Raw genomic sequence first — 26,521 nt, 5'->3', positions numbered from 1 at the left:
CTCCTTTTCTTTCCCAGTTCATAGGTTAGCAAAGAACCCCTTTCACTTGTGCCTGCAAGAAAGGGACATAGCAGTACTATGAACAGTTGTGGGCTGATGATGGGGAACTTGGGAAGAGTGAAAAGGCTCTAGGCAGTGAACATGACGTTCAACTATTTCTAAATTCTAAATTTAGAAGGGCTATGAAAAAATTTTCTCCATAGAGTTTTGAAGTTCAGATTTCTCCTTAAGGTGTAATATTGGAGCTCCTCCATTTTCAATTGAGAGATGTTTGACAATTCCACAGAAGAGATACGAATACAAAGTATTTGCCCTTAAAGCCTCATAGATCTTAAAAGCCTAAACAAGACAAAACTTAACATGAAAGAAGAGAATCAGATGATAGATTTTTTATTTAGATAAAAAGAAAATAATTTGAACACACAAAAAAGCAAAATTATGTCTAGGTAAGTAAAACACTGTATGAAAAGAAAACCCCAAATCTCTTTCCTTTTTTCCTACCCACATGCCTGTAGTAACTACATCATCAATAAATGTGCTGGTATCATAATTCCTGCTGTGTTTCTGCACTCACATAAAATCAATATTAGCTGAATTGAATGGTGGAACAATTCCCATGGGTTATCATTAATTTAGTTTAAACAGTGGCTCACAATTTAGTCTATACATTGTGTTTTTTTTAAAAAAAAGGGTTATCATTGTCTTTATTCAGTTTTGTTTTCCTTTGAACCTCAATAACTTTTTGAGAACAATGAAAGCCTTTCTCTTAGAGACTAGGTAGGACTAAGTTATGGATCATCTTTTAAACTCAGATATTCTTTAAAAATGGGTCAAAGACAATGTTTCATCATTTAATTTAGGTAATATGTGGCAGTGATTTTAAAGAAAAGTCAATCCAGGGAAGATTGTCACTCAAAGATTGAAGCTCTGAGAAATAAATGCCCACAAACTGCTAGTTAATAATAGATATCATTACTGGGCACTTTTCCAGGCTTTTTGATTTTATTTAGTTTTCTCAGCATTCTGAATTAAAAGGAGGAGAGGAAAAATTAGTAGGCCTTCTTGAAACATTAAAAGTAACACAATAGTTAAAGAATTGTGTTGGATGGAAGATTCCACACAACCACACCACCTTCAGAGAGTCTTACCAAGGTGCTTCTCTAATAGGAAACAGTAAGTTTATACATTATATATATAATGGAGTCACTAAAGACAGATAGAGAGCTTCATCTACAGCAGGGATTTTGGCAGCACTTCAATCTTAACAGGACATCTGAAGTTTACCAATCTCAACTAAAGTTTAATTATAAAACCAACAGGAATCCAGCACTGGAGAAGTCATCCCACATTCTCTTAAAATCTGCCCTCCACCTCACTCCTGTGTGTACACTTTCTTCAATTAAATTAAGTAAGCAATGATTGGGAGGAATTGTGATGTGCTAGAAATAGGTGGCCTTGATGTCACACAGAAGAAGCCCTGAGCTCCAGTTTTACAACTGGCTTAGCGAGCTTTAGTGATCCACGTGCCGCAGTCACAGGACTACTGAGTGGTCACATTCTCTTTCTTCACACTGTTTGAAAATAGACATCCAGAGCCACCCGGTACTGCTGTTTTTGCTCTCCCCGACACACACCACTCACTTCTCAAATAAGCCTCTGTTTGTAATAGACACTCATTTAAGGTCAGTGGATTACAGATTTTGCATTAAAAACAGTATGTTGTTTACCTGAAAGCCTGGCACTGATCGGAGACCCCCCTCTTGTGCTAACATCTATGATTCTAATGTCTTCTATTGACAAGGATGATGGGGCTGCAGGGGGGTGGCTGGGCTGTGGGTGTAGTGATGATGAACCACGTTCAAAAAATCATCAAGCATGTGCCTTGGTCAGCACCAAACCATCATTGTGTTAAGAAAACCTCATTTTATGAGAAGACTCGTAGATAATAATATCACTACTTTTCTTTGAAACTTCTGGGTGTCTGAAATAAACATACACATTCACTGAATGCAAAGAGATGTTCACTGCTCTAACATTAAGAGAAGCAATGTACTATATACTGTAAACTCATACACTTGTCTCAGTTAAAGACAGCCTGAAATAGAAGCATTTAAGGTTTTATATTTATTGCTTTTTCTACTGTTAATTGTTTAAGTAAAGACTCCTGTATGAATCAAATCTGCCAGCAGAATGACATTATATTTGCTTAGCTGGGTTTACTTCCAGAGCACATGTAATTGTGAATTCTGAATACAGTGCCCGTCAATTACTGTTGGCTTTGAGGGAGTCAGAGGTCTTATAATTAAACCCACCACTATTAGCCCCTGGCATTTGAAATCTAGATAGAAACTTAAATCATGATTTTCCTAGCTGTCCTTGCCTCCCTAATAATTTCTCAAGCCCTTTGGCTTTTTAACAGTGTAGCTAAAATTATGTTGTGTGGGAGTTCTTTTCAAATTGATAAAAGCTATGTAAATGAAAGTAATTACAATCAGTGAATAACGATATTAAAGATTGTATTTCTGGGCAAGAGTTTTTAAGCACTTTGTGCATCCAATATTATAAAAGCCACAGGGGTATGGAAATGTTTATATTGCATATGGAGAATTACTGGGTAAGGGAAGGTATGAAGTCGTGTGTAAGTGTGCATGTGTGTGTGTGAACATTTATATGGATCTGCCATTCAAGCTGAAAATTCCATATTCAGCTACTCAATATTTTCACTTCTCATGAGTGTGTTTTGTTTTTTTTCACAATGTGTTTTTTTTTGTTGTTGTTGTCAGTCAAAAAATTATGAATGATATTAAGACTGCCAGGAAATACAAAGCTTCTACATGAAAACATTTCTGTTTAAAACTCAGATCACATTACAAAAAAAAAAAAAAATCTTGAAAAACAGAATTGTTAGGATTTATAGACTCCTAAAATCAGAAAAAAACTAGAGATCATGCTAAACTACTCCATATACAGGCCTAAACAGCTGCCACATGTTAGAATTTAGCTTGTGTTTTAAAAGGCTGCCAAATGGTTATGTGAGACACATTTACTGTTACAGTAAATGATAAAACACAGCCCTAAAGGAATGTGTAATGTGGCCCAAGTTCTTGCCTTATTGTTGCTAACATATTTCATGATAATTATTAGGAATTTCCTTAAAGCCTTTAGTGTGAACTGTAGAATTGAAACAGTGATTTGGTTGTTTCTTTGTAGGTGACAGCTTGAATAGTCTTTTGTTCTCTGCTATAGACCTCCCAATTAATTTGGTTAAAAATACTAAGTTGAGGGGGGGCTAATTTATTCATCATGAGAAGTAGTAAACATTAGTAGACAAATTTTTCTGGTATTAAAAGAGATGCAAACTAGTTCAAACTAAAGCAATGTATATTCATACATAATGTCAATAAGTGATATGCAAATTGTGTGCATATATGTACGTGTATGTCTATATCATAAATACATATGCATATATACGTTTATATATTTAACCATTTGTATGCCTTAACCATGCTCACTTACAAAGCAAAGATGCCAACTCAACCCACTGAGGGCAATTAAACAAACACTGAAGCGTCAATAAGTATTCAAAGAAAATAATTAACAACTCAAATGTCAAATTTGACACACATGAAATCAGTAAAATAGAGCAGCACAAAGACATTTTGGGTTAGAGAGTCTTCATTTGATGCTTTGAAGACCAATTAGAGAAGCAAAGCTAATTTCCTCTCTATTAAGTGTTTGTATGTTCTGTTTATTGTGTTTAATGTAATGGTATTTGGATACCTTTGAAAGGACTTAAATCGTCTCTGATTGTGGGTAGTCACATAGAGAGGTGGACTATGAAGAAATAGCTTCTCTATTACATCTATTTTCACATTTCTAATTATGTGTTTAACAGATGAGCCCAACAAAGCAGAGTTTCTTGAGGGCAAGAATTCTGTTTTCTTTATCTTTGATTCTCTAGCATAGGGCATAGTTCCTGGCACAGAAGAGATGTCTAATTGATACTGGCTGAATAAATAAATATATCATAATGTAGAATCACAAGTTACTTTGCTGGGGTCAACATATGATGTGGGTCCTATGGGGATATCATTGCTAAGATAACTAGCCTGATATATAAATTACATATATAATTTTATATATAATATATTTTATATTTTTATAAATAATTGGACTAATTATCTTAGAAGTTACTCGTATATGTGTAAAGAAAGCTGTAAATACGCAAGGGCAACTGACAGGTAACATCCTACAAAATTCCTTTTATGGCTCAGGAATGAAAAGAAAGGTCTTCACAGAGAGGAAAGAGAAGCATAAACAACCTTCCATATCCACTCATGGGGTCTACATAATAAGAGAGAAGCTCCCTATGGCCAGTCTTCACAAAACTAGGTTACTATGATTCCAGAATTATGTTTTATCCCAACACACAGTATCCTCTACTACTGGGATTAATAGAAGAGAACAAGTGGTTATCTGTAAATAAGAAAAACATGTGTGATTATAGTCTGAGAATTTAAAAAAGAGGGCTGGCCCCGTGGTGCACTTGGGAGAGTGCGGCGCTTGGGAGTTCGGATCCTATATAGGGATGGCCGGTGCGCTCACTGGCTGAGCGCGGTGCAGACAACACCAAGCCAAGGGTTGTGATCCCCTTACCGGTCACAAAAAAAAGACAAAAAAAAAAAAAAAGAAAAAAAAGAAGAATTTAAAAAAGGAGAAAAGTATAGCAATTTATGATTCTTGGTAATTTGGATGTTCTTGATTTCTGAACCAAGGTTTTTACAGTCAGTCCCTACTTGTCCCCTTTTAGTGGAATACATCTTTAATATTCCATTTCTTTAACACTAAGAATGTGGGCAACTTGCTTCCTTTTGCTGATGCTGAATTCAGGGACTAATCACAAATATCCACTCTGAAATCTGTAAGAAATCTTTGGTTGCCAATGTTAATTAATTTCCTGGCAAAGATTTTGTCCTCTATTATGAATAAATGCAATGGTTTTAAGTGTGGGAATAGACAGACCAAAACAAATGGGAAAGCAGCTATTAGATTATGGGTGTGTCTACTTTTATTTCTAGGAAACTCTGGATGCCCCTTTTTTCTCTGGGGACTTCTAGTCTTCTTGGGTTTGGCTCTGGTTATATCACTGATCTTCAATATTTCCCACTGGGTGGAAAAGCAGCGACGAGGTAAGACATTTTGACAAATAGCCATAGAGTACCTACTTGAATGTAAGTGTGAAGTCACTGAAAACCTACAGAAGTAGACAATTTTGTTCTCTTAATGTAAGAATGCAATCATTTTAGAATGTGAAAAAAACCCCTCATTTAGCTTTATCTCTGCCTGAGGGTGCAGAGTTGGGAAGGCTTATCCTGGTAAACATGTTTTTCCTCCTCCAATGGAACAACCCATGAATGGTAGTCTATCCTGGAGCAGCCATCCAGGTTCCCTCTGATGCGTGATGAGAAAAGTGAAGACTGCTCTTTAAGATTCCACTCAAGCACACGCAATTGTCTCAGGATCAGCCAGGCCCTCCAAAGTGCCACAGACATGGGTGGGGTCAGGAGGGGACTGGAAAAGCAATAGCCTGAACCATGGGTTTGTTATCAAACCCTTCCAGGGTCTAGGAGGGTAAGTCAAGAGTATCTGCTGCTATTAACTTTTCTTTATCAGCAAGCTGGGCAGCAGTTTTAACCATGTGGCTTTTACTGGCACGTACCATGACTGAAATAGTGAAAAGCCCAGCAACTGGCACAGCCTTTGTATGCTGTAGGCATTCAACACATGCATGTTGAATACATGATGGATTGTTGGAAGAACGAAAGCTCGACTCCTTCCAGGAAGTGCCTCAATATCTTAGAGCCTAAAAAATCTTAGTGGCAGAACATTTAAGTGATAAGAAAAGAGTAGAAAAGAAAGGGTAAATGCATTTTTTTAACAGATGAAAAGAAATAAAATTAAGTAAAGAAAATTAAGTTAGACTCATGTTCAAGAAAAATTGCATGAAGCCAATTTAGAACAATGGTCAGACTGCAAGGAAAGCCCTTGATCTTCTTACAAGTATCTTCTTAAGTGTTCATAAGGCTAATATAAAATATGAAGAATAAGGCACTAGCATCATGCAGATTTGAGAAAAAAGGTGAGAGGCACTAGAAAACGAAGAGGCATAGCTAAAGTCACATATCTATTCAATAGCAAAATCAAGGATAAGTGCCCAGTTTTTCTAATTCTTTGTCCAAAATGGTTGGACAGAGTACATGCTACATTTATATTGTTGATCAAATGTCTTGCCAGAAACCCAACCCTCCTTTAGGATCTCTTTTATATCAATTCTATGGTAGAATTGATATAAAATTCAATTCTAAGGTGAGCTTCCAGGCAAGCAATGCTACTTCATTAGCAATATGTTCAGAAGTTATTTTTAAAATCAAATATATTTTCAAACAAACAAGTAAGTCAGATGTGTAAGTGATTCATTATGAGAAATCTTCTACAACATTTCCTTCTATAAAAAAAAAAATGAGCTAAGAATAGCACTTTTCTTTATACAATGGTTTTAACTTACTATATTTTATTTTCTCTATTAAGAAATTTAATAAATGCAGATATTATCATCATCTGAGTTAGAGAAAGGTAAATTGAGAACTAGAGAGGTGAAATAATTTATGGTGGAAACTACAATAAGAATAATCATCTGAATTAGTACCTTACTCTTCCATTGATTCCAGTGGTTCTCTTAAGATTTTTGTGGTGTCAGGTAACAAGTTGATTGACATGCTTAACTTGAGCCCAATTGTCTATCTTCAATTCCATTTAGTAAATTTGACCTATTTACTATCAACCAAAATAGGCGTTTTTTCATTCCTATGATTGCATTGAGTTGTACTGAATATAAACGTTAAGAACCATTTTTTAACGGGATGATCAAGATCAGGACTTGTCCTATTTTACTGACCTACTACTGCTGCCTCAGAAGTATAGACTGTAATAGCCTTTTACAACTCAATGTGAACAGGTTTTACAATTCTCATTTTTGGTAGTTTATGCATTGGAATTTATTTATTAATATCCATATAATTTTGCCACTACACAAAATGCTTTGTAAAATATTTGCTTATGATGATAAGTTGACCACTGCTAAAAGATAGCAGCCCAACTGCAAAAAGCAGTATCTTTTCATTTTGCTTTTTCAGGGCAGATTTCTTCTTTGTTTTTTTCTTTTGAATTGTACAAACTCTTACTGCCCCCAGGCATGCCATAAATGACTGTGTTGTCTAAAAGTAGTGTGCTGGGAAAGAACAATATTTTTTAAAAACAGAAAACAATAAATTGCATCCATTGGTATACTTTTTCAAATCAATTTCAGTTCTCCCAATTGTTTTTAACAGCATAACTTTTTAAGTCAACCTGCTGTGAATTAGAATCCTGCTTTCTATAATTAGCTGGAAGAACTTGTACAAGTAACATGGGCTTCTCTGAGTCTCATTTTCTTTATATTTATCTATGTGTGGAAAATACCATATAGGCCATAAGGTTCTTGTGAGAACTATATACAGTATATACCTTAGTACAGTGCCGGGGACTTAGTCGGTCAGTCCTGGACCTGGTATAGCCCACATCACAATACTTGGTGGCTCTGGTGCTTCCTTCCCTCCCTCCACAAATAGTTATTAAGGGGCTACTATGACCACATGGTATCCCATTCCATTTTAATGTCTGATATATCAGTGAACATTGGTTCCCCTGCCTTCTTCGCTGCTTCCACCATTCCTATGCCCACTAGGTTCTCCCCAGCTCCCACTTCACTTCCTGACCCTTTCTCTATTTTATTTAACAGGTAGATACGATACCCTGAACTTTAGTGGTAACTTGTATTCAGGTAGATCACATTCAAGTTCATTTCAGAGTTTTCTGTAGGCATTCATGGAATTGGTTCTAAACATTAGCCTATCACAAATCATTTTATTTGAGCAGTAATGTTCTCTCCTTAGGTGCAGCACACAGCCCCTTGCCCTTTATTTGTGTGCAAACCCGAGATTGGCCTTGGAGCAGCGTTCATCAGTGCTGCATGAATGCCCTTTGTTCTCAACCCACCTCCCCCTTTCTTTCTGCAGCCCTTTCTCAACTGCCCTAACTTCTGAATCTTTTCCCAAGTACTGGCACTCTGCCATCCTTTCCAATTCTTTCTCACCCAGAGAGATTCCAAGTTCAGAATTAGCTCTGAAAACTGTTTGACTTCTCCCTGCCTTGTTTCTCCTGGACAGAGAGACTAGAAGAGATTCTATCATATCAGCCAGCTTTTCTGCCACTAGGTCTGTGAAAGCAATACCCCTATATCTGGCCTCCTGCAACTTGTTATGTTTGCATCTTTGTGCTACTCTTTTTTGCACTCTTTGTGGCTAAGAAACCTGCAAGATATGACTCTGCTTTGGTGAACAGCCAGTGAATAAGTTTTGCTGGTGTATTAAATAGTTTACAAAAGAAAATCTCCATCCCAGCAACAATACAATATCTGCACATTCAATCAGATAGACAAGATAAGCCTCTCCTTGATGTTCTCTGTAGCAGCAAGGTACAAGCTTGGAAATGTTTTCTTCTCTTCAAAATAAATCTTTCATTTTTATGTGATTCTTTGTCCAAATCTGTTCTTTAGGAGGATTACATTTATTTCTTTTTCTGATAGGAATGTATTAGCTTTATCCTCCTTTAAATCCAAAGAATATTCTTTTTTTTTTTTTTTTTTTTTTTTTTTTTTTTTGGGGCTGCTCAAACCTTTATTTTTTTTATTTATTTATTTTTTTTTTATTTTTTTTTTTAAAATTTTATTTTGTCGATATACATTGTAGCTGATTAATGCTCCCCATCACCAAAACCTCCCACCCTTCTCCCTCCCCCCCTCCCCCCCAACCATGTCCTTTCTGTTTTATCCGACTCTTCCTCTCTGTTTTGAGAAGGATAAACAAGTGTATGGTTTGCTCAGATGTCAAAGTCCTATCTGTAGACCTCCTACTTACTAGAAAATTATGGCACATTTTCCACATTTTCACATTGAAAATGCATCAGAGAGATTTTATTATGGAGTTTAAACCATGTGCTGTTGTTTCTTGTAGAATATTGTGCATAGAAGGGTGAACACTCTAAAGAGGAAAACATGAAAGCAAATACGTTTGTGTCACACCCTCTCAACTATGAACCTCACCGCAGGTGTTTGTTTCTGAATCATAGGAGAGGATTATGAAAACACACCCAGCTCACACACAATCCTGTACACTTCACTACTTTGCAGAAACGTGCACACTTTTTTATTTTGCTAAGTATTATTGAAATGACTAGGCAGAATTTAAATCATGCCATTTATTTTAAAATAAACTTAAGAGCCCTCGTGACAGACAGCTTGCTGACCTTTATTCTTAGATGTAACCTCTGAACTTTTCATTCTACTCCCTATTTAAAGAGATCATATTCTATTAACCTTCTTCTAGGAGAGATTTTAAAACTAAAATCACCCAAGTACTGATTGTCCAGCTCTAGATTACACATTTAAATTCCAAGAGAAGCGTGGAATGAAGTGTCCCTGAACTTTTTAAGTCCCCTTTCAAGATGCTTCTTCAATATAGTTGGTCTGATATGTAATGTCCTCTACCCATTACTTATTTTCTTCTTTTTCACATTGTTTAGTTCTCTTTCCTTCCATCTAAGCATCACATTATTATATTGTATCCTTTAGATAGTTGCTTCTATTCCCTTTTCTTCACAAAGTTTTTGGTCTTATTTTTTGTTTTTTTAATCTGCTGATAATGCATCCAGCTATATTTCCTGTCTATAGAGCTATCATTTTACACATGACATTAGTATACTTTCCAGGCACCAACATTAATACTTCAAGCACTTCCAACTGAAAAATTCATGTTATCTGTTAAAAATACTAGTCTGTTTAGGGAAATAATTTTACTCCATATCTGTTTTTTCTTATTCTAATTAAGCAATGACACTATTTTTTTGGCTTCTAATTCTTTGTTTATTTTTACTATTTAAAAAAAAATTAACATTCAACTGATGAAAATTTTCTTGCCACAGATGAGATTTTTATTCCAAATCAAACTTTACCTATACATCTTTTAATTTTAAAATACCATCTTAATAATATTAGCCTGCTTTCAGCTAACTCATTTAATGAAGAAACTTCCCAACTCAAATAAACACAAATTGTGGCTTGTTATATGATATAGATTTAGAATGCATAATATTAATTGCTGTCATTTTACAAAATGTTCTTACAGAAATTATCTCATTTATTTCCCAAATCTATTCCATGATATAGGCGTTATCATCCCTACTTTGTGGATAAACTGAGAATCAAAGTTGTAAAGTAATTTGCATGTTGTTACATGGCAAATGCATTTCAAAGCTGGTACCAAAACCAGTGTCTACTGATTTTAAACCCTGAATTTGTTTCGTGATTCATCGGGATACAGTCTGACTAAATTCTTGTGCATACACTTTATTTCTAGCCAAATCTGAAAAATAATGGTCTGAGAATAACAATATTCTTCCTGTAGGAAGAAATCAATGCATACTTTATATCACATCTTATTTTCCAGTTCATAATTTTCTGGTCTATATTAACTAATTTTTTGTCTTAATGCTTATTGATATTATTTACATGTCTCAAGTCTTCTGATATTGCTGGACTTCCAATTTATGGCTACTGTGCAGAATCTTTTAGACCTTTAGGCTTTTTCCAGCATTTGTGTGCATTCATATTCACAGGACTAGAGTGAAAGCAGCTGAAAATAATGGCATCTTTTATATGCAGTTCATGGTGGGATATTTCCTGTGGGCTAGAAGAAGTGTTTTTCTGACATACCCCAAATGGACTACATTAATCACTTTTTGTCCCAAAGCAGCTTAGTGTATACGCTCTGCAAAAACTTTCCTCATTTGGTCCTTCACGTAATTCTTCCAAATACATTGACATTTGACATGCCCATTTTATGCTCCAATGTGATTATTTTCATAAATTGCTCCACTAATTTAATAGTTAATAACCTCTCTGGAGAATAACTCAATTTTGTCACACGTAAATCTAACTAAAAATAATCTTTGTAGTTGTTTGGTACTTATGCAATTATTTGAAAATTTTATTGCTAGTTCCTTACCAACACAGGTTTTTCATGTTAAAGTTGAAAGATAATGGTTCACTTACTATTGTGTCTGGGTCATTGTCAGAGACTCAGATAATACTGTCCTTTGTTTTTATAAAAATAGCTTTTGCAAGGTTTTGACTTTTATTAAATGCCAAGTGAAGTAATAAGCAATTCAAATGTAATAAAGATCATACAATGTATGTTCATTCAGCTCAACATCAAAGAACATGTATTGATGAATGGGTAATACAGATTTCTTCATAATATTGGTCTTAATTACCAAAACTGTACACTGAATAACCTTAATTTCCTCAATAATTTATTATTAATCTATTGTCTTCACTAAAAATATTTCTTAAAATTATATTTTCCAATATCTGTTAAATGCCTGTATTTAGAAGTAAAACTACTTCCTTTTAGGTTCAACAGCAGGTTACTTACTGAGATTTGGCACATAATTTTTTTCATAGTTTTATTGTCCTATATCATATCTTTGATAAATCTTGTCTCTGCAGACCAAAGAGAACTATTTCTTTTAGAAGCCAGTCTCCTGTTGCGATTAATTTCAGAGACTGTTTCCCATCTTTTCCCAGGTCTCTTCTCTCTACACCCTCATGTCTACTTACATCATGTAGATGAAATGAAATCATGACCAGAGCTACTTGTTTAATGTCATTTTTATGTTCTTGCTCACATGCCAAGAAATGTTAACACTTTAAAAATAGACAGATAGATAGATAAGAAAAAGAAAAGAACTGTCTCCTTGGAATTTTTTTTTTTTTTTGTAAGGAAGAAAAGCCTATTCAAAACAAAGAGGGAAACTTACCAGAAGAATGCAGAGGTGTTTCATGGAACCTAAAGATGTATAGCCATGCCTCACATGGACTGGGACCACAAGGGAGGCAGGAACGATGGGTCCAGTGTCCTCTGCTTAATGTTTCCTGTGTATAAAATGGCTACATATCCAAGCTCTACATTGCTTCCTACCTGAACTGTTTCCATCCCAAATCACCAACAGTTGATCTGATTGGCCCAAATAGGAGGTTTTATCCCTCGTTGGATCATCGGTGGCCCATGGGATTTGATCAAAGATGTTAACTGACATTGAGTCTAAGCTCCCCTCAGAACACTCTGTAAAAGATTTAGCAAATGTTTTTCAAAATTTCTTTTAATTTGTCTATTTTCAATATCTTTCAGATAAAGTGTACAGATACTCTGATGACTACATTCCCAGGTATGTTGAAACTGAGTCATGTCTTATGATTTCAAACTAGTAAGGGGAAGTCATAATGCTATGTTGCTTATAGATTAGGCTCAGGGATATTGCGCTTGGGTTACAATAAAACGGACAGTGGGTTTTAATGACTTTTACTCCCATCTGGTGGTTAGAAGCCATAACATTGTTGTCTTCTCTAGTTATTCACACATGCTGAGTCAATGAGAGAGCTGAGTGAAAGATGAAATCCGACTCTAACCTGGCATCTACAGAATTTTCAATAATCTCAGAAGCGATATCCTCGATTATGATTCAGACCAGATTGTAAAAGTGCAGTCTCATTATATATAAAATTGTGCTGCACTTTAGAATCCCAAGTAGAAAGAAATATGGCAATACCTAATAAAATTTAAGATATGTGTACATACGTACATATATATATATACACACACACACACACACACATATATATACACACACACAAAAAGATGCTTAGTGGTGTACTGTTTGTAAGGGTAATGTCAATCAGTAGGAAAATCATGATGAATCCATACTCTAAATAATATAAAGTTATATATATAATTTATTATCTTTAATGCTTACTAAGTTTTAGAGAAACTAATATACTAAGATACTTTCTTAAAAAAGAAACTTTAGGGCATAAATCATAGTAAAAAAATTAAAAGCATATATATATAAAGATAATTTCCCAGAGAGCTCTTCAAGACCTTTTTAAATGGTAGACTGAAAGGTCTCTGAAAAAAACAAGGCTTTCTCACTGGGTAGGATGAGATTATATGTCTTTTTGGCCTCTAAATGGTTTTTTTTGTTTGTTTGTTTTTTGGGTTTCTTTGTTTGTTTTTTTAAATTCTTCTTCATGTGAAAATGTTTCTGGCAGATCAGGACCTGGGCTGCAGGCAGACACCTGCCCCCCATCTTTATTTTTATGACTTCTCTTAACATTGGATTCTCTAACATGAGATAATTTTCAAGTCCTTAGTTCAAATCAAGAGTGATTTGCTGATCACTCTTTTGTTTGCTACAACAAACAGCACGACAAAGAAAATCCTATATAAGCACATTAGGAGCAGCTAATCCCTTTGATGATTGATCTGATACTTGTCACTTGAAGAGCAATTAAGATGCAATGTGATAGAAAGTCTTGTGATTTGACCATTTGGCTAAAGACCAGATCAGTGATTTGGGAACTAGAATGGCAGGAGTCAGAGGGAAAATTGGTAAAATACCCATCTCAAAGCAAGCAGGCTCTTAGCTACAGGGCAAATATGGAAAAAGAAGCTGGTTCTTTTAGAACATTTATTCATTCAATAAACATTTATTCAACAAATGGTCACTGTGCTAGGCAATTGCAAAACAAGTTCACTGTTCACAAACCCCAAGGAGGACTCCCGCTGCATGGAGGATAACAACCACCAGGAACAGGAGTCTGAACTCTTCAGCCCACGTTGTCTTGGGTTCTGCATTTACTACTTGCCTGAGTCTGGTGAGACGGAACACTTACACACACAAGCAATTGTGTATGAAGTGAGTTTGTTACTTACAGATAGGCAGCGAGGGACAACAGAAGCCTAGGATTCTCTGTGAGCTGTTTCCCCAGGGCCCAGGAAAGCTGCCCCAGGTAGATGGAATCTCGTGTGCATATGCTGCACTTGCACTGCTTATGAAGGGCCCCAGAAAGCAGCCCACCTTGGGTTTTATACCTGAGGGGCAACATGACATGCTGGACTAAAGCAGCAAAGGACATTCTGTTTCTACAGGAGACTAGAACAGAGCTTGGGCTGCTCCAGCCAGTTCCTCTTTATCCCAGGATGTTGCATTCCCTGCACATTCTACTGTTATTCTTGAGAACTACAAACAAGAAAGGGAGGTGAACTGGGTTGTCCCAAGGCCACCCAAAAAACTCCTGCAACAATAGAGATACAAAGATGGAAAGACACAGATTTTTCCCTCAAGAATTTAATAATCTACTTTTTATTGTAATAAATCTCCATTTAGGCAAAATTTGAATCTATGATGCTGATTTTATCTATAAAAAGGGGTTGGTATGCTAATTCACGAGTTTATGCGTATACTTCATAACTTTTCTATTTCTCTTGACTATGTGTTTTGGGAACAAAAATCACTTCTGTAGGGGGGCATGGAGGCTTCCGGCAAAACCGAACAATCATAAAACTATCTCCAGGCATTAAAATTTAGAACATGAAAACTGAGCAAGTGGAAATAAGGTCTATCTTTCTTAGGTGGGGCTAGGCTAGTGTTACTGAAAATTCTTTAGTTCCGGAATGGTTCGTGGCTAGGTAGTAGGGAGGGAAGCTTTCATCACACTGGGATCTCACTGCACTCTCGTCCTGCTCCTGCTCAGTATCAGTTTAGTTGGGAAACTATGCATGCTGCTGGAGGGGAAAGAAACTATTTATCTGAGAACAATGTAGCACCTAAATCTAAAAGAACGTCTAATACACAATTCCTGGTATTTACCCTTGTGCCACTTTATTTTTTTATTTAAGATATAATTCTACACAATTCTTGGTTTTTTGATTTGTGTTAGGAGAACAGTGCAGTGGAAATATCATGGATTTGAGATCCAGAAAAATCAAACCCCTGTAATTAGTAGATCGTAGTACTAGTAGTGGGTTTTAATCAAACTCTTGTAATTAATAGATTTGTAGTCTTAGGAAAGTGATTACACATCGGTAAACTTCAGTTTTATCATCTGAAAAATACAGATTATAATATAATATTTTACTTACAAAGGTTAGTAGATGTTGCTTTATTGGATGAAAATTAAGGTCTAAGAAAATTCCTGCCCACTTGCAGTATATTCACCCCCTAATGCAGGAAAGCAATTCAGGTGTACAATTACTTTCAGCTTATCATGACTTTTTAGTTTTCAGTTTCTCTCAAGAAGCTTAGGACAAATTCCCAGCACCTTTTTATGGTTTGCTCCTTGGTGGCACTGGAGATGATTTTATCCCAAATCACTATCTCAGTTCAGCTACTCTTCTACCTTAAGGTGAATTCTTGAGCTCTGCTGGGTGGGGACCCTCTTCATTTCCCTTCTTTGCTAAATTTCCTAACTAAATATAACAAGTGCCTTGGAGCAGATCTTTAGTCTCAACCGTCCTCTGAGGTCAGGATTGAGAATCTCAGGATTCTCAAGTGGGTGTGCAGAGGAGGTCCTCACCATGACCCTGACACATGTGTAACTAAGGTGTTTCTAAGTTTTCCAGCCTCTTATTTGTTTATTTTCATGTACAAATAACCATAACCCAAGCTCCCAGCCTCTGTAACTGCAAGAAGTCTAGTCCCCTTCCTAAGTATTTATAGAAATTCCTGAGAGGTGCTTTTATGTTCCAAAAATCTTATCTTCAGTTGCCCCTTCAGTTGCCTCAGTCACCCTGAGCTCTGTGTCACTGCCCAAGCATTCTCTCCCTTTCTCTTTAAAAATCATGCTCGTGGTTCTTTCCAGTCTCCTTTCCCCCAAACTTTTACAGAATACCCTTCTTTCTAAGTGCTCCAACATACTGGCAATATAAGCTCATTGTGTTGAACAGACTTTACAGTGAAATGGGCGTATTAGAGAGGAACTTGAACACTGATTAAGAGAATGAAAATTTAGTGTTAAGTATCATGGCTCTCACAGTCCACTAAACATCCCCTTCACAAGCAGTGCTACTGGATTCACTCCTCAGTCTCACAACATGTTTCTGGGGTTTACATACTGCTCCCCTGGATCAGGATTCTCTCTTCTGCCCTCCCACCCCAAGTTCAAGACACCTGCACCTATGTCACTGTTCCTGACAAAGAAAGCAGAAATTTAGTAATCATATACTCAGGAGCTCATCACTCTAGCTTCTTTCCCTCATCTCTCCTGCATCATGACTTTTTCTCTCCCTTTTGTATTATTCCCATCAGTATGTAAACAGACCGTATTGTCCATACCTTAAAAAAACAAAAACAAAAACACTCCCTTGATACTAGATTGTCCTACATCAACCTCACCCTTGCTCTACCCCCTTTACAACAAAACTTGAAAGATCCATCTGCATTCTGTCCAGCTTTGCTGGCTTCTCTTTCTCTTGTTCTTTTCTTTCTTGAACCCACTCTGTCCAATCTTCTGTCTTCACCAATCCACTGACTCAGTACAATAGGAATCAACTAATTTAATATTCTAGTTTCGTAAGTAAGACAATTAGAACTTAGAAAATTTAAGTTCAAGGTCATCCAGGTACAAGTAATGATTTTTTAAGAAACTAAGTGCTATTTAAATGACTCAGATCATGAAGTATTTGAGGATTTTTTTTAAAAAAAGGACTTCACAATAAAATATTAATGTATGAATACAAATTTAAAAAATAGGGACTGGAGAAAATATAAGTGAAAACACAAAATTTGGACCATAGTAAAAAATACAATGAACAGTTTCTTAAATTTTGGAGTGTCAGTAAATGTCCTTGTTGGTTAGAGGATCATTTTGGACAATGGAGAGTCTGATCTGTCCAAAAACTCAGAGATACACTAGCCTCCCAGATATGGGCTCATTTATTAATTCACTTTGAAAAGTAATTAATCTTTCACATAAAACATTGCCAAACATTTGTTCTTGAAGTTTATTACATATTTGCGACAGGCTGGAGTTTTTTGGCATTGCTAAGTAAAAATACACTTAATTTGTTTGTTAGGCAACTGCTTCTGAATAATAGTTTATTTGAGATGATTAATCATTTGAGACCTGTCGCTAGACACAGGACACTGCATTATAAATCACATCTTATTTTAATTCATAGAGAATAAAATGATATACATTTTTTGGACATGATTGATCATTTGCAGGTTGTATCTGCTATCCATGTGGGCTAGGAAAATGGATGGATTGTCTTATTAAAAATTCTTCACCTTTTGCTATTATATTCTCTGCATAGCCAGAGAAAAACTATGAGCAAGGACTACTCTGTATCCTAATATTAAGCTGTATTGAACCACCAGATGGAAAGAAAGGTTACAGATGAGTTCCTCTTTATCAGATAAGCAGAATACATGCCAGTATCTAGACTTCTCAAGCTATTTCATACAGGTATCATTTGAACTGTTATTTAAGGACACCAAGTTACCATTTACATATCCTGTGTCTTTTTTCAGAAGCATGGGGAGTGATATAGGTGTTATGCCTTGAGATAAGAGTTTTTTTTTTCTTTTGATGCAATTCCATCCAGCTTCCAGTGACATGTAATCTTAAAGTTAAAGCAGTTGGTACTATATTAATAAATGCTACTTTCACCGCTTTATATGCTCCTCTGTTCCCAGCCTGCCACTGTGAAAGCTAATTACTAGGGCATCATCAATGGTAGGATAACATTGGTAGGATGACAATCTGGTGACAATGGTAGGATGTCTACTATAATTCTAACAGCATTACTCACATGAGGCTGGAAGAAATTTAATCAAATAACAAGTCAAATAACTGTGTATTCTTGTCAATTCTCTTAACTCAGAGAGACAGAACTGTGGTCCCAGTATGGTCTCCTAGACCGTTTCCCTGTAGCCTTTGAATTGTATCACCTTTTGCATGACTTCCTCATAATATGGACAGAGAATGGGGCTTTAGGACCAAACTTGCATTACAGTTCTAGCACTGCCAGATACAATGTGTCCTTGAATAATTTAATTCACCTCTATGAATTGCAAACTCCTTACTATAAGCACAATAGAAATAAAAATATACATCTCATAGGATTGTCTTGATTGTCTTGAATGAGGACTGGCATAGAAGAAAGATTTCATAAGTGGTAGTTATTACTGATATTACAAAAAGCATACAGGAAATAAATTAATAGGTCTAAATCTCAGGCTTCTCCTCTGTAAAGTGGGGAATAACAATAATATTTTTGCAAAGTTTCCCTGGGCCTTTGGTATAATGTACGTAAAACACTTTACCCAGCATCTAGTCATAATAGATGACCAATCATTTTGTTGCATCTGCCAATCTGAGCCTGCAATACTTACTTAGTAAACATAGTTTAAAGGGACTGTTCAGAGTTGTATTTTGGATAAAGAAAGAGGCAGTACAGTGTAAAGTTAGGAGCACAGATAATGCAGGTTTTAATCCCACCTTTACTATTTACTAGTTTTGTGACCTTGAGCAAATTATGTAACCTCTGTGTGCCTCAGATTTCTTATCTGTAAAATGGGGATAATATGCTGCCTACCTGTTGGGATTGTTGTGAGAATTGAATGAACAAATATATGAAATGCACTTTAAGTAGTAACTAATACACGGTAAGTACTGAGTAAGTTCTTGTTATCTTTGTTCCCTGCAAGAAGGTCCGAAACCTAACTTAAAATGTATACACACACACACACGCATGCATGCATGTGTGCATTCACTCACACACATGTGAACCCATTGGTTGAGGCTGAGCAAGATTGTGGAACATTTTGCTCAATACTGAGTTTAGCTGACAAACTAGTTATGAACTATTGTAAAGAAGACTCTAATAAGGTAAATTATTTTTCTTTATTATAGGGCTGATGAATATTATATTGAAGACACACCAGTTTATGGTAATTTAAATAATATAAGCCCAGGTAAGTTTTACTTTTTCATAAATTAAATTTATTGATAAATTAAGTAAACTCCACGAATTCCACAAAGAATTTGAAGTGGCTTACTTTTTAGGCATCACAATCACGAATATCCCAATGGTAAACATACATTCAAGTACATTTAGTATCTTATTCAAGATATGTTTGCAAAGCTGTATATTGTAAATTGTATTGCCATGTCAGTGTGAATCAACATCCTGTTTTTCTATACCTCTTCATTTCATTCTAGTAGTAATGAGAATACAGGAAGACTATATTGCCATGAATTTTGAAACACAGAATTCTATGAAATAAAGCTATTTCTAGAACAGAAAATTGTCCACAGAAACAGTGCTTTGTACTCTGTATACAAAAGCAAATCTACAGTGAATAACCTGGCTGGAATAATGAACTCTTTCTCTGCTTTTTGGGGGTTTTTTTTGTTTGTTTGTTTGTTTTGGTTTCCCCTGTTTTAACTATTTCCAAGTAGAAAACATAAAGCTGGATGGATGGCAGGTGGGGGTAAAGAAGAGCTAAATCATCACTGAGTGGTTTATACATTTTTTGTTCTTATGTAACAAGTGCTCTTCAATCACCAACATCTCTTATTACTCGATCCATCCCAACCACCTAAAAACAAAACACCCTAAATTCCTCAAAACTGGCAACCTTGGTCTGATCTCAGGGCTCTGATGAGAGAAGCTGCCACCCTTTCCCTGCAAGCACTTGTTCAGTTCATGATAGGAGACTGTGGGATTAATTCCCATTGACCTCTAAGTCTTGAACACAGAGATTTCCAGTAATGTACTTTATTTATATGAATATCTGTATGCCAAAACAGTATGGAATCCTCCTAAAGTTAGAAATATGAGAATTTTATAAGATTCAAAACTTTATTTAATTTTGTCTTTCCCTCTATTTTAAAGTGTTCTCTACTCTCTGCACTCTAAGGCATCAGAAACTATTTTTCAGGAATATACTATTAAAATAATTTGCCCTCCTCTTTTACTTTACAGAATCATGGTGCCCACCTATAATATTTAAGGATTTAAATTTTTATGTATTCTGGTGGCTCCAACTCTACCCTATCTACAATTTCCATACCTACGTAAGCCAGGTATCACTCCTACAGATTTTGGTTTGTCAAGTCCAGGATAGGGCTTAGGAATCTGCTACTTAGTGAACGTCCCAGGTGACTCTGATGCAGATTTTCCACAAACATGACTTGAGAAACATCACTCTGTGGATACTTTTTCTGTGTTGCTTTTCATAAAGGATTGAATGATTATTGGGTATGTTTTGTTATAGTAAATAAATCTTTTTCTCTCTGGGGTCAAATTGGTGCAATCCACATTTTTGCTGGGTCACTGGCCATCCTATACCTCTACCGCTCTTTTCCTTTTCTTTTAAATAGGCATATCTGGGGAAAGAAAGCTGTAGACAATTCAAGAGGCATGTCCCCACAGGATGAAATGAGTGCAGGTCTACTGGCTGTTGGACAGTGTACAAAATCCCCAAATACTTAGGACCAGTCCTGTGCAGCTCCCGACCTTAGTTAAGACCTTAGTTAAGATCTTAGTTAGCTTAGCTGAGCTGTCCTGTCACTGACTGATGGGACAAAAATCACAATCTAAACCCTCTTTTTCAAAATTAAGACGTTGGGTTTTAAATGCCTTTGAGTAAAACTTCTTACTCATGGAATAAATTATAAAATTGTAATTATTATTATATGTGCACTGAGCTTTATGGCACCATACACCAATTCCAATTATACCTAAATGCAGAGAACACAGTCAGTCCTTTAACTCATGAAATCTCTATAACATCTAAAAGGTAGTTTAAGTTGAGATTGTCATATTATGCAGTGGTATAAAAAATGTGATTATTCTTTATGCTCCTTACCCAACCAATCACTCCCCAACTCCCCTCCTTCGTCCCTCCCTCCTCATATCTCTAGTATTTCTCTTTCTGAAAGTTAAAAGTTATTGTGATCTCTTCTTTCTTTCTTTCTTTCTTTCTTTCTTTCTTTCTTTCTTTCTTTCTTTCTTTCTTTCTTTCTTTCTTTCCTTCCTTCCTTCCTTCCTTCCTTCCTTCCTTCCTTCCTTCCTTCCTTCCTTCCTTCCTTCCTTCCTTCCTTCCATCCTTCTTTCTTAGCATTTACAATTTGTAATAATGAATATGCTAATAAAAATAATAAATATAAATAAAAGAAAAAAAATGATGTGATATAGTCTGTATCCCAAAGACTTTTTTTTTTGGTTTTATCATTAATGCCGTGGGACAAAAGACTTTACTGTCTGATCTGCAGGTAACAGTTTGTGCTTCCTTACCTCTCTGCAACTTTACCAGAAAGACTAGTTAAGTGATTTTTAGGGGTTTCATATTTATAGCTAAATGTTGTTTGGATCATGTATTTTTATTTGTGCCAGCATTTTTCACTTTTCCATTGTCAATCATAATCTAGTGAACTCCCAAGAACCAATGGATGAAAATTGCTATGAACAAATGAAAGCCCAACCAGAGATATCTGTAAATGAGATGCAAGAAGACATCCCATCTGCACAGGTGAGTTTTGTTTTCTGTATCAAGGGTCAAATTCAGTCTAGGTCAAAGCACATATGCATTTTCAAGAACATAAGAGCAGTGCATTCTGAGACATATCAGAAGTAGCCTGTTAGAAATTTTGCAATCTGAATCAGGTGTCAAGTTCTGGGACCTGAGCTCTGTAGGTAAACTCAGAGGCAAGTGAAGTAAACAGACATCCAACCACAGTCAAAAAAGTCAGAACTGTGTAGAATTATAGAAGCAATAGATTTGAAGGCAAAAGTGAGATTTTTCCTAAATAATCAATTAAGCTTTTTCTTTCAGATTGAAAAATTTTTGAGTATCACAGAGATAAATATAAAAGTTGACACATGCATAATTCTCACAAGACCTTCATGTCAGGAATTCATGAGAGAGAAAGAGAGAACTTTAGTTATACGATGAATTAGCTGGATATAAAACATCATACCCCTATTTTACAAGGCAAATGAGCATAAATTTTAATACAAATCTTAAAGCTTAAGTCTTATGGTAAGACATTTTGAAACACACACACAATTTGTATGCAGTTGGTCTGAACAAAAACCCCAGCAGAAACATAAAACTCAAGAAGAGATGGTTAGTTTCTCCCTTTCCTACCACAATCAGTTCAGCCTCCTTAGACATAGCACTGCCTTCATTAAAAGCCATTCATGCTTGTTGGCTTACATGCTACTGAGGTGTCACAAATTTCAGTTAGAATTTCCTAAGCACTTGTTATGCGTTGGGCCTTGTATTATGTGCTTTATATGTATTATCTCCTCGGAGTCCTGTGGGGGAGGAAACAATGTTATTCTCATTTTACAAATGCTTGCAAAGGATGAATAACTTGCCCTAGAGTACTCAGGTACTAAGTAAGGAGAAAGAATCCAAACTTAGTTCTGTCTAACAGAAAACATTCTCTTCTCTAAAATGGGTCACATCTTGGAAACTTCCCATGAAGGTATAATTCTTTACTCCTTATATAAATCCCCTAAGAAATCAGAATCCTTGAAATTTTTATTAAGAAATCAAGATGAGATGAGGTTTGGGCAAAATACAAAGTAACCCTCTGGCAAGCAAATCTGTCATTTGATGTTCAATAATTATAAAATATATTTTGAGACAAAAGGTATGAAAAACTGCATGATATTATATATCTTCTAAGTCTGAGATAATAAAAAGAAAAACTCTCAAAGAAGGTTAAAATATAACCCCACAGTCTGAAACGCAGGGTCACATAAACTTAGTTGTAAAAGAACTGAGAATTCTGACTAGAATTTACTATTTAATATGTAGGAATTATACAGGCCAGCTTTATTTGACCTTCATCTAGTTTTTACTCATGTGGAAATTGTCCAAAGCCCTAAAATGTCTTTAAAAGTCTGCTATTATATAAATTACATATTTAAAGGTACTTCTAAGTAAATTAGTCTTTATTCTATTATTCCCTTATAAATTTAGTTTCACAAATTAGAAGTAATCTCTTTATATTTGCTCAATTCTATTTTATTGATAGTGATAATCATTATCATTAACAACACCACCCAGTTTGCTACTACATACTTTGTTACTCTGGTCAATCACAAAAGCATAAGTGATCTATGATATCACACATAAAACTTGATGGATAAAGTGCTTGTTTGTTGGGAAAAAAATAATCCCCTTACCCTTTGAAAATGATGTGTATGGTTCATAAATTGTAATTTTAGTATCTCAGACTACTATTAACTAGGAAGAGTTAATCAGGAAAACTGTTAATAAATTGAGTCCACAAGAGTTTCCATATTCTAAAAAATTTGAGGGACAAAAGAATGAACTTGTTTCTCTTTCCTTATCTTCATATCCAAATCTCTAATCAATCCTTCCCTCCTATGTCAGAAGCATCCTCTGTCCTTTCCAAAGCCAGCACTCTTACCTGTGCTCTTGACCACTTCTATATCTTTTAGAGTCTTACACCTTCGATTATTTAATTTTTCTCCATTTTCCATTTTTTGTTTAAATGAATCATTATTATTTGTCTATCCATATGCATGAATCTTTCCAGTATTTAAGAATAAAAACAAACAAAACAACAATACCTCACTTCAACTTGTTTTCTCTAATTTCTAAACTGGTTCTTACCTTCCTCTATTGTTTCCATTTCTTTCCATAGATACACATTCTTTTATCCCTGGCTACATGTCTTCCACCCATGCACTCAACTGAAATGCACTCTGGCAATCTCAAGTAACTATTAAATGGACAATTTGTAGTCATTTCTAAGGATTCACGTTCTTTTAAACTCTGCAGGACTTGATGAAGTTGACCAAATGCTACCAGACATGCAAGTTTGGAATACTTCCAGTTATAAGTATAGGAAACAAATTCAAACCACTTCAGCATAAAAGGAAAATTATTGCCTCATATAACTGGGAGATGTGAGGGTATATTTTGTTTTTGAGATGGTTGAATATGAAGGTGCTCACCATTTCTCCTCATGAAGTTACTGACGTTATTCACTCCTATTATTAACAGACTCCTCCATTGAGGCTGTGTAAGCTATCGGAAGCCCCAGATTTTTTCCTCCCAGTCCTAGGGAAAGACACTTTTTCTTTCCTGAATGTGCATGTGTATATCAATCCTAAAGCTCTCATCTAATTGGCTCTTCTGAAGGCACATGCCCATTCCTGGGCCATCCTCTGTTGTGAGGGCGATGGGTAGCAACTGATGGTTGGTCCAGACTAGGTCCCATGCTTAGTCGTGTGCTGAGCTTGGGGTACTGCACTGTAATTGACAGCCTTTCTAGAACTAGATGGAGGAGAGGAATTTTTTAAAGAAAAAAGGGGGAATTTATAAAAAGAAGAGGGATAGAACAAAGTGCTGGACAGACACAAAAGATACCCACTCCTTTGTGTAACTGAGTGCCTTTCAAATTTCACTGACATCTGTCCTGTCTGAGCAAAGGCAACAGAGGTAAAAGCATCAAGTATGTACAGAAAGCAGTGAATACAGAGTTGACGTAAGGAAGTAGTGGGAATCAAAACTAGAAGCATGGAATAGTGTCAGATATGGAAAATCTTGAAGGACAGGATATAAAATTCAGACTTTATTCTAAAATTTGGGGGACAGGATGGTGAAAGTTGTGCCTTACGAAGATAATTTGAAGATAGTTTGTGGGATAAACGGCAGAGGAAAGAGACTAGAGCAAGGACACCATTTAGGCAGCTATTGCAATTTTCCAAAAATGATTATTTTAGGAATAAAAAGAAGCCAGACAAATAAACCAGAGAGGCTGTAAATAAAACCATCTCTTTTGCCTGGTAGAGAATATGAGATATTTCACTTTTAACATGAAAATGAGTGCCAATAGGAAGATATTTACCATGCATTTGGGGTTTTGTTAATCTAAATGTTACTTCCTCACTCTCTGTCCCCACAAATCATAATTTTGGCCTAGTCTTAAAGTTTAACCCCTAATACAGAAATCTTTGGTTTATTCTATGGCTATCCTAAAGTTTTAGCCTGTGACTTCTAATAATTATAATTTTGGACCACCTTACTTTTTGAGGGTAGTTATAACTTCCATATACATTGTCTCTATTAACTAATCCTAAAACCATGAGGTAGGTATTACTACTCTCATTTTATAGGCAAGAAAATTAAGCCTCAGAATAGTCTTTGAAAACTGCCTAAGGTCTTATGACCAGTATATGGGAGAGCTGGGATTCAGTCCTAGGCTTTCTAACACCAAATTCAAGCCTGTTGCTTCCCCAAGTTACCCTAGTCTTCTGTCCTTCTCATCCTAGTATTGACCCAGCCTTAGGCCAGAGAGGATCACCAGACCCTCTTGGATGTGAATGGATACCTCCAAGGCCAGCCTAAAATGATCTCACAGGAAATCTTGGGATAGGCAGATGAGAGGAAAATAATAGAGAAAGATGAGAAATTTAATACTTTCTCAGATGCTAGTCATGTAAGTGAACACTGTTACCTTTATTCTTCTGAATCTTAAAAATGTAGAAAAGTTGGGGACTTTTGTGAGTACCATTAAATAACCACATATTAAGCACATGTAAAGTGAAACTTGTGATTTTTAAAAATTCTTCCTGTCATGTTTGTTCCTACATCAACGAACTAGGGTACTGTTACTTTGTAAAAGCAACATAGGACAAGAGCTGCCTGAGTTGAAGGTGGATGTAGGGACAGGTGAGAGTCCACCTAAAATGTTCATGTGCATTTTGAGTATAAGAAAGAAATAAAAATCCAGGAAAATTTTCATGTAAACATTTTTTTTTCAACTCAAAAGACTTGAGTTGATTATTGTTTTTCTTTCTGTTATCGTGACAAATTTGGCAAAAGAAGGTAACTGAAGCCCAGAAAGAAAATTACTTGTTTTTCATGGGCCATAGAAATTTCCAGAAGTCATCAAAGTTAAAGAACAGGCTAACAAGGAAAAATTAACATATGATTCTTTCAGGCAATGGCTGAAACACAGATGTGCTACGCATCACTTAATCACAGCTTTAAGGGGAAGCGCAGAAAGCCCAGGAAACAGAATCCCTACTTGTCAGACAAGGATGAAGATGAGCAATTACATGCACTGCATACCAGTGTGTCTAAGAGCACTTTGGTGGACCGTTTCTCACCAGAAAACCAGGCAATAGAGGAAAACATTCATGACGACCCTATCAGATTGTTTGGATTGATTCGTGCTAAGAGAGAACCTGTAAGCTAGCTGGACTATGATCTTGCTCAATGATTTGGCAAGAAATCATAGAGATGGTTGTTAAGAAAATAAGATCCCCACATGACACAGAATGACCTGGCAAGGGTGACTATCTTATTTGTTGATGGAATTGTGGCTCACCTTTTATTCAGTGCTTACGTTTATGCACACCAAAGTAATGCCACGAAAATCAGTTATTTGAATTCACTTAAACATGCCTAAGTAGTAAAATGTAAAAAAAAATCCATTTTGCAAATTGAACCTGGTAACAAAGTCACAACTTTA

At 35.8% G+C, this 26,521-nt stretch overlaps 1 protein-coding gene across 1 annotated transcript in view; it reads left to right on the top strand.

Annotated features, from left to right (window-relative positions):
• Positions 1-26,245, top strand: part of LOC134389873 (T-cell receptor-associated transmembrane adapter 1) — a 76,614-nt gene extending 50,369 nt beyond the window's left edge. Inside the window, exons 5-9 of the mRNA XM_063113310.1 lie at positions 5,079-5,189; positions 12,345-12,381; positions 18,908-18,969; positions 21,443-21,531; positions 25,988-26,245. Coding sequence (XP_062969380.1) covers positions 5,079-5,189; positions 12,345-12,381; positions 18,908-18,969; positions 21,443-21,531; positions 25,988-26,245 — 557 coding nt within the window. The remainder of the gene's footprint in view (positions 1-5,078; positions 5,190-12,344; positions 12,382-18,907; positions 18,970-21,442; positions 21,532-25,987) is intronic.
• Positions 26,246-26,521: the final 276 nt, after the last annotated feature.

The sequence above is a fragment of the Cynocephalus volans genome, chromosome 1 (assembly GCF_027409185.1).
Source record: "Cynocephalus volans isolate mCynVol1 chromosome 1, mCynVol1.pri, whole genome shotgun sequence".
Lineage (NCBI taxonomy): Eukaryota > Metazoa > Chordata > Mammalia > Dermoptera > Cynocephalidae > Cynocephalus > Cynocephalus volans.
The sequence above is the reverse complement of the archived record's forward strand: the minus strand, read 5'-3'. Positions and strand labels throughout refer to the sequence as shown.